The sequence below is a fragment of the Bos indicus genome, chromosome 12 (genome assembly GCF_029378745.1).
Source record: "Bos indicus isolate NIAB-ARS_2022 breed Sahiwal x Tharparkar chromosome 12, NIAB-ARS_B.indTharparkar_mat_pri_1.0, whole genome shotgun sequence".
NCBI classification, from domain to species: domain Eukaryota; kingdom Metazoa; phylum Chordata; class Mammalia; order Artiodactyla; family Bovidae; genus Bos; species Bos indicus.
Window position 1 is genome coordinate 35,236,985 of NC_091771.1, and position 9,599 is coordinate 35,246,583.

At 46.5% G+C, this 9,599-nt stretch overlaps 1 protein-coding gene across 1 annotated transcript; it reads left to right on the forward strand.

The window, feature by feature from the left end:
* Window positions 1-478: 478 nt before the first annotated feature.
* LOC139186155 (uncharacterized) lies at window positions 479-9,267 on the forward strand. The gene is made up of 3 exons (XM_070799959.1): window positions 479-828; window positions 1,028-2,258; window positions 8,814-9,267. Exons 1-2 carry the CDS (start codon window positions 479-481, stop codon window positions 1,572-1,574), a joined length of 897 nt encoding a protein of 298 aa, XP_070656060.1. The 3' UTR covers window positions 1,575-2,258; window positions 8,814-9,267.
* The last annotated feature ends 332 nt before the right edge of the window (window positions 9,268-9,599 follow it).

Genomic DNA, 9,599 nt, shown 5'->3' on the forward strand with positions numbered 1-9,599 from the left:
AAGCCGAGGGCCCCGGGTCCCTCGCGGCCCCGAAGCCGCCGCCGAGCTGAGGGAGCCCGGTGCGGGGAGCGCCCGAGGGTCGCGGATGCTGCTTCCTGCTCTAAACCCGCGGGACGCACGTGGAAGCCGGAGTCCCGAGCCCTGGGCTCGGTTCTGCTCGCGGCCGGCGGCCCTCGCGCCCAACCCCGGGCTCGGGACAAAGAAATCCGGCGCCCGAGCGGCCAGGGAGCCGCGCGGCGCGCCCTGCGCCCGATCCCCGCGGGGCCGGTTGGAGCGCGGCGCCCCCACGCCCGCCCCCAGCCCGCTAGCGCGCCCCGCTCGCCCCTGCTCCTCTTTGTTCACATTGTCTTAGAAACGGCCAGACGGTGAAAGTTGCCGAGACTTGAGCACCGCTCCAGGCCGCGGGACGTGCCAGGGAGAAGCAAGGTGGGACGCAGACCGGGGCCCCGGCGCTGGGAGAAGTAACCGCAGCGTTTTTATGGGGAGAAGTCGGGTCCGCCTCTGCGGCCGGCGGCAAAGGACCGGGCTGGCCCTACTCGGCACGGAGGGCTGTCGCCGGAAGACGAAAGGGAGCAATGAATGTGCAGATTTCTCGGGCGCCGGAGGTGCCGGCGACCCGGGGCGACCTGCCCCTGCCCCCCAGGCTGGAAGGCGTGCTCGGCCTGCCGGGGGGGAGGGAGGGGGGCGCGGCGTCCTGCCCCTCCGTGCCCACACCCGCCGCCGCAGTCCCGGGTCACTGCGTGTCCGGGGCTGCCTCGTGCGTCTCGCTTACGTGTGCGCGGAGCTCCGGAGCCCTGCCCCGCGGCCTTTACAGCAGTCACGTCGACGGTGGGCTTGAACCTGAACTGCCCGGCGGCAGACATCAGAGGCGGGGGAGGAAGTGTCCCTTCTCAGAAACCACCCGAGCTGCTCGCATCCACCACGGAGGCGGCCAGCGGCGCTGGGCTAGGCGGGGGCGTTACTGGACCACTTGGGTACAATGCGCCGGGTTGCTTACTTTTTTTTTTTTTGGTAAAACCTAATGAAGAAAGACAGGCGGGCGGGCAGACGGAAGGAGCGATGCGGAGAGAGGGAGCCGCCCGACTAGGCAGGCCGAGCGGCACGTGGGCACGGGCCCTGAGGCCGGGCTGGGGACGCTTCCCACCCGCCGGCCCCGAGCGCATTCTTTCGGTCTGGATTTGGACCGGCAGCCAATGAGCCGAGAGCATTTCCGCTTCCGAACCCCGCAGCCGCGTGACGGCCCCAGTAAAAGCGCTGCGGCGGCGGGCGAGCCGGTGGAGCGCCTTCCCCGCTGCCGGGCGCCCCTCTCCGCCGCAGTCTCTCCGCCCGCGCTCCTCTGCGTCTCCACCCCCGGCTGCAGGCAGAGTGCGCGGCTCCCTCGCCCACCGGCTAGCTCCCCCTGCCCCTCGTGCAGGGACGGACGCCGTGTCCTTCCTCTCGCCCATCACACCCCGTTTCTGCGGACCTCACCCACCGCCCGGGGCGGACGCCCTGCAGACCTTCCCGGCTCCGCCGTGGTGCACGACTCCCCTGCCCTGGCCTGTGCGTATGCTGCACGGGTATTCTTCAGTTAGTGCACAGAGGCTCAGCTCCGAGAGGACCCAGGCCTTGCTTTCTTAGAGGCACGCAGTGTCACTGCCTCGGAAGACTGTTGTTAGGAATAAAAGAGAAAATGCCATGGAACAGGCAGCACACAATAGACGCTTAAGACGTGGTGGCTGTGACCACACTCTTCTTAACACAGCTCCGTGGCTTCATCTGCGCGCGGGGTATTCAGCAAACACTTACTGATTTGAACCCAAAGCCACGTTAGGCTACCTCTTCCCAGTACGTTCATCCTTCTGGTTTCCCCGCCTTCCAGTTTGTCCCTTGTCTTTCCTGCTGATAATTTAGTCCTCGGACCCAAATAGGAGACTTGACAAGGGAAATGAAGAGATTCTGAGGGGAGTGCGCACTAGGACGGGGTGGCAAGTCTGCACCCGGCTTTGCCACCCCACCCGCTCCCTGCGACTTCCGGTTCCTCCCTCGCGGTCCTGCTGAGCGGATGCAAAGATGGAGCTAGGATACCTGTGTGTAAAAGTGGCCTGAAGCTATTGACTCGCTACAAACCTAAGGAGACATTGGAAATAGTGCTCTGCCCACCCCTGTTGGGGTGGTAACCTGCTGCTTACTCCATCCGCGTGTTTCTCCTTTGATTTCCTTGGATCCCCAAACGCAGACCATCCAGAACCCTTTCATTCTTTTCCTACAACAACCAGGTAAGGGGTCTCTGTCCTTCCAGTTCCATCCCCCAATCCCCCCACACAATAGCCCTTCCTCTACTGGTGGGCTTCGTGTGAGAACTGGGAGGCGGGCAGTGGTTCCCGCAGATTGGAGTCAGTTCCCACTCTGACCCCCATGGACTAGATTTGAGCTTTAATGGTGAAGACAGAACCACAGTAGCCAACATTGATCCGTGGCTTCCTGTGCTCCAGACTCTACTAAGGGCTTTCCTGCTTTATCTTTTTAACCCGCAAACTACCTTACGAGGAAGGTACTGTTACTATCCCATTGTACACCAGAGGAAATTGGCTTATAAAAGTTAAGTAACAGTACCCAGTGCCACGGTGCTCCTAAGTCGTGGAGCCAAGTCCACAGACCTCAGACCCCTATGGTGCAGATCCCAACTGCCCTCTGTTTTACTGGATATATGCTTGTAAAATTTAGAAATAGCATGTTTCCGTAAAATAAACATATACACATAAAAACAACCAATTAAAATATGTAAGGAAGAAATAAAGGCCACACTTAAAATAGGAAAAAAAAAGATAAGATTCACAGGAAAAAACTTAACAGAAATGCACAAGATTTATATGAATAAATGTGTTTAAAGCTCTCTAGGGACACAAAAGAAAACATGAACAAATGGAATGCCACACAATGTTCTTAAGTGGAAAAACTAATTTCATAAATATGCAATCATTCCTAAATTAATCTAAAAACAGCATCATAATAAAAACAGCTGTTTTATTAGAAGAATTGATGCTAAAATTAATATAGAAATTTTAAATTGACAAAAAATGTTTGAAATTGACATTAAAAATAAGAAAGTAAGTAGCAGCCATAAATATTTTAAAGTTGTACTAATTAAAACAGAGTAGCATTATCCTATAACATTCATTTCAGCATGTGAATAAAGAGATAAAGCAATAACACAGAATAGGAATCATAGAAATAGACACAAATGCATATTGGAATTTAATACATAATAGTCAATGGGAGGAAAATGTGAACTATTGAGTAAATGATTTTGAAACAACTGAATAGAGAGTAGATATCTAAATAGTATATAGTAGTATCTATACTTCACATTCTACATGAAGATGAAACCTAAATGGAGCAAATATTTAAACATAAAATATAAAACCATAACAAGTACTAGAAGGAATAATGGAAGAGTTCCTTTATAATCTGAGTTATGAAGGCCTTACTAATTGTGTCACAGAATGAAAATGTCTAAGAGAGAATAATAATAAATTCAACACACAAAATATTTGTTTAACTGCATGGGGAGAAAACACAAATTTAAAATATAAAGGACAAAACGGGAAAAAATGGTCATCTTATATCAAGACAAAGGACTGATTTTCCTAATATGCAAAGAGCTCCTACAAATCAATAAGACAAATATGACTTCTGGTCTCAGTCTGGACCTGCAGAGCTTGGAAGTCTCTCTTCACAGAAAGAAAAAGGTTGAACAAAGTAAAGTCAACAGCTCTTCTTAGATCCATCAGAGAATTGAGGTCACAGGACAAACTGCTTGTCTGGAAACTGGAGAGACGGATGCAGAGAGTTCTTAACTGGAGCCCACAACTGGAACCAGGATCAGTAGGAACATTTTAAACTATAATTGATGAATTTCTGGGGGCTCAGTGTGGACAAGTTTGACAATTAAAAACTCAGAAGAGCCCCAGTCTTAGAAGGGACTCCACACTTTCCTGAGATTTACCTCCAGAAATCCTACCAGGTTCTCACTGAGGAGATCTGAAAAAAATTCCTGCTTCCTTCAGGAAGAGGAAAAACAGTAACCATTTTGAAACATGCCCAGAGCTCTCTGTTCTCCTTAACATAGCTTGCCTTCAAGGGGAACTATTTTACCAGCTCCTAACACACCTGTAGGGAAGGGAATATCCAAGTCCAGCCCTTCCAGCCTTCAACATGGGGGAGGGGAAATCCCAGACTCCAGCTGGCTGAGAGACTGAGACCCAGTCATGGGACCACAGAATACTTCCCTGCCCGCACACCTCACTGGCTGCATCCACAGGGCTTCTGTGTGGTAACAGGAGTTAGAGCTAAAAGAACTACAGGCTCAGACCCTATTTAAGGAATCTCCAGGGAAACCCAAAGACAACAGGGGAGGCAAAAACAAGGACACCAGAAGAAATTTTAGCCCCTGACACCATAGCTACTGCAAACAGTAAAAGCAGCCTAGCTCCCAGACAGATAAATATAAAACCTCACACTAAGGGACTATTGACCTCAGCAGTTTTTATCCAATACAACTAGCTTTCAACAAAAAATTACAAGGTGTGCTAAAAAATAATTTTTTAAGCCTGTAATATGAAGAGACAAAGGACTCATTGGAATCAGACCCAAACAGACTCAGACATGATAGGGATTTTAGAAGTATCACACCAGGAATTTGATACAACCATGATAAATATGCTAAGGGATCTAGTTGGAGGAAATGGGCAACATGTGAGGACAGACAGACAATGTAAGCAGAGAGATCAAGGCTAAAGGAAAGAATCTGAAGGAAATGCTACAAGTAAAACCACTGTAACAGAATGAAAAATGCCTTTGATGGACTCATTCCTAGACTGGACACAGCCAAGGAAAGAACAAGTGAGTTTGATAATATGTTAATAGAGGTTTATCAAGCAGAAATGCAAAGATAAAAGAAACAAATGGAACAGAATATCCAATAACTGTGGGACAATTATGAAAGGTATAACATATATGTAATGGGAAGATCAGAAGGAGAAAAAGAAGTAGAAATATTTGAAATGATAATAGTTGAGAAGTTTCCAAAGTTGATGACAGATTCTAAGCCACAGATCTAGGAAGCTCAGAGATACTAAGTAGGATAAATACCAAAAAATCTATGCTGTATCCCACATTCCACGTATCATATTCCATGTCTACAGTGTAGACAACCAAGGACAAAGAGAAAATCTTGCAAGTGGCCAGAGAGGGGAAAAAAATCTTGCCTACAGAGGAACAAGAGTAAGAATTACATCAGACTTCTCTTCAGAAACTATGCAAGCAAGAAAAGAGTGGAATAAAATATTTCAAGTGCTGAAAGAAAAAAGAAAAATACTAACAATAGGATAAAATAGTTTACAGAAAAGAAAATATAAATGGTTCTTAAACATTAGTAAATAAGCTCAATTCCATTCATAACAAGAAGAAATAAAAATAAAGCTGCTGATATACCATTTCTTACTATAAATTTGACCAGTACTAAAAATAATATGAAATGGCATTAGAGTTTGGAAAATTCAGGTACTTTCATACATTACCATGGAGGTGAAATTGACACAGTTTGGTAATATTTATTAAAATTACAAATGTACAACAATGTCTTTGATGCAACAATCTCTCTTCTGGAAATTTATCTTAAATACCTGTACATACATGTGCAAAATCATATGCTTAGGAGACTCCTCACTGTTGCACTCTTCATGTTAGCAGAAGACTGGAAGCAGCCCATCAAGAATATCCATCACGAATAACTAACTTGTCATGTGACTCATAATAAATCCATAAAGTAAAACCTTGAGCAGTTTGTTAAAGGAAAAAAAAAAAAAAAATAGGGAAAGTTTTCTTATACAGCTCTGAACCAACCTCCAAAGAATGTGCTCAGACACATTGGACTTCTTGCGTCCCCTGTGGACTGTAGCCCACCAGGCTCCTTCTGTTCATGGGACTTCCCAGGCAAGAATCCTCAAACGGGTTGCCATTTCCTTCTCCAGAGGATCTTCCCAAGTCAGGGATCGAACCCACGTGTCTTGCACCTCACGTGTGGGCAGGTAGGTTCTTTACTGCTGAGCCCCCTGGGAAGCCACAAAACCAGGGAGACCTTGATAAGAAATGAGAACTCATTCCAGGTGTGGTGCACAACCACTGTGACGACAATTCCCTTGCAAGGGTCCACCCAGTGGGCTTCACACTGCACTTATTTCTCTTTTCAGACATAACAGACACAGAGCAGGGTTTAAAAACACCATGGGTGTCCTCTGGAATTTCATTAACTCATTAGAATCAGTCCTTATCTTTCCCAGTACTTCCTGTGACTCCATATTCTTTCCCAAGACTATATTTCCCCAGGTTTCCCCACACCCACTTCTCCCCAACTGAAGCTTAATTTGTAGCCAGGCGCCCACTACATCATCTGTCCATGTCCCCCACTCATATTTCCTGCCTCAGAACCTTATCATTAATGAAACATCCAGCTACCTCCTTTCTCACAGTCCTATGCCTTTTCAGCAATTCAACGGGTAATTACCGAGTTATTGTTTTTATAACAAGTACCTAAGAACATAAGACATAGAAAGAAGAGAAAAACTATAAAAGCATAAATTATATTAAGGGGAAAAAAATAGTATTAGAGGTGTGGCTTAAATTTCTAGAAGCCATACATCAAATGTGGTAAAGGATGAGTAAAAAAGGAAAGAAGGGTAAAGAGAAATTCATTATTTTTTAAAGTACTTTTTATTACTTATTTATTTTTGGCCATGTGGCATTTGGGATCTTAGTTCCTTGGCCAGGGATCAAGCCTGTGTCCCCTGCAGTGGAAGTGTGGAGTCCTAACCACAGACGACCAGGGAATTCCAAAGAGAATATTAACAAAGAAAATTGCTATTGCTATTGCTAAGTCACTTCAGTCATGTCCGACTCTATGTGACCCCATAGATGGCAGCCCACCAGGCTTCCCCATCCCTGGGATTCTCCAGGCAAGAACACTGGAGTGGGTTGCCATTTCCTTCTCCAATGCATGAAAGTGAAAAGTGAAAGTGAAGTCGCTCAGTCGTGTCCGACCCTCAGTGACCCCATGGACTGCAGCCTTCCAGGCTCCTCCATCCATGGGATTTTCCAGGCAAGAGTACTGGAGTGGGGTGCCATTGCCTTCTCTGAACAAAGAAAATAAGGGCATCTAATTCCTATTATCTCTCCTAGCAAAAACTTTATAATTCATGAGAAGGGCCAGGAGGGGCTTGTCCAAGGGCTTTGCTGGCCTGGCCAAGCTGTGTCTTCTGCTTTCTCCTAAGGCCAGCTTGGTAAGGCTCCTAGACAGACAGGAAGGATAAACATGTCTTCCTCTGATATAAGATATGTTTATCCTTTCTGTCTCTGATATCAGAGGAAGACATGTTTATCCTTCCTGTCTCTCTAGAGAGCCTTACCAAGCTGGCCTTAGGAGAAAGCAGAAGACACAGCATCTTTAAGCACCTTCTTGACAGCTTGGCCAGGTCAGCGAAGCCCTTGCCCTAGGGCACAGCGGCCACTCCCTGGCCCAGCTGGTCCTCAGCATGGTGGTCAGCAGGGCTTCTGCACTGACCTCTGGACGTGATCCAGAAAGTTTCCCTGCCCAGAACTTCTCCCCTTGGACTAACGCAATTAAAACCGAACAATGTTCATGTTGATGTATGGTAGAAACTAGCACGATATTGTAAAGCGATTATCCTACAATAGAAAATTATAACAACAAACAAACAAGAAGAGCAAATCAGAAGGGGAAGGGCTGTGGTCTTATTCACAAACTGGTCAGACTCTGAGGACACCATTAATATCAGTGGGGTGGGAGCACTTACAGGGCTTCCCTCATAGCTCAGTCGATGAAGAATCCGCCTGCAATACAGGAGACCTGGGTTCGATTCCTGGGTCGGGAAGATCCCCTGAAGAAGGAAATGGCAACCCACTCCAGTATTCTTGCCTGGAGAATCCCATGGACAGAGGAGCCTGGCGGGCTACAGTTCACGGGGTCCCAAGAGTCAGACACGAATAAGCGACTAAAGAGAGTGAGCATTTACTCAGGAATAATTAAATTGCATGAGCTCAGAGAAAAGGAGGAATATGCAGCCACACCCAGCACACTGTATCGTGGCGAGTGGTTAATGTTGGTGAGGCATTCTTCTTTGCAGTACACAGGAGTGACTTGAGGGCAAAGGAGGTGGACGCATGTTCTAAACACCAACAGTGCTGACACTTCCTCCTCCACAGGGCTGTGTTTTAATCCATCGCCCATGTTTGGGGCTGTTTAGGATGGCATCGTTTACCTCAGTAGGTTATATACACAGTGAAAGGACAATGAAGAATTCTTAGTGTTTCTAAGCATACCCCAACATGGAGAGAATGCTACATTTTGAATCAGTTCTCAGTGAAAAGGTACAATGAGATCCATTTGACGGGACCCATTAGTAGTCTTTGAATGTTTCTTTAAGGACAGCTGGATTTTTCTTAGTGGGCTTTCTATCCTTCCAAAAGGGCTGGGTGTCCATGGAAGGGGTTTCAAGTATGTATCTGACTATGTGGATTTCAAATGGGATAGTTAACCAGTGATGAACCCAAACCTAAAAACTATGGCTTTTTCCTCTGCAAAAAAATGATTGGAATGTGAACTAAATTTGAAAACAAATTAAAGCAAAACACCAATATTCATGCACTTAAAGAAAAAAGGTGTGCTCCCCTTTGCTGAGTTGTAGAAAACTATTTACACTAAAACATAAAATACAGGGCCAGATCCTGAGTCTCTGACATATTCTTTTCAACAGAAGAAGATGCAAAGGGATGTTCCCCACAGTTCATAACCCCTGGATCCACAGACGATCGGGTGAAATAAGCAAAACAAGACAACACAGCAAGGTAGAAAGAGGACTGTCTTCAGAACCCTGCCACCTGGCAGATTGGACAGGCTGGACAAGCTCATGAATGGTCCTGAGACCAATTTCCTCATCGGATGGTATTTGCCATGTACTTGCTTTGAGAATAAAAACAGAGAGACCATGGAAGACGCCTGGGACCTAAAAGAGACTCAGTAAAAGTTATTAATGAGCATAAATTAATGTTACATACACAGTAAAGCTATTTTCAACAAAGGAACAATAAAGAGGAAATGATATTTATGAAGACTATTCATAACAAAGGGAAAAGCAACAAAACAAGAAACCTCTTAAGACAGTATGACCCCCACCACACAGACGCACGTTTGCCTGGGGCGGGAGGGCAGGAGGGAACCCTGGCGGACCTGCGGGATGCCCGGTCCTGCTGGTCACAACCGTGAACTCTCCGCGTGTTTGTGCTCTAGTTCACAGACTTTCAATGGTGGGCTGAATGTTACTTACATAATGAAAAACACTGTTTTTGAATTTTGAAAGCTAAACGATGCCCTTTTCCATAAAAATCACCTCCTTCCTAGCAGAGACATTCAAAATATTGTTTTCTATACTCCAGAGCTGTTTGCATAATTGCTCATAATAATTTCATTCAGTTCATCATTTATTGAGCGCCCATGTGCCAGGGTCCAGGAGGAAACAAAATAAATGAGATAGGGTCCTGTC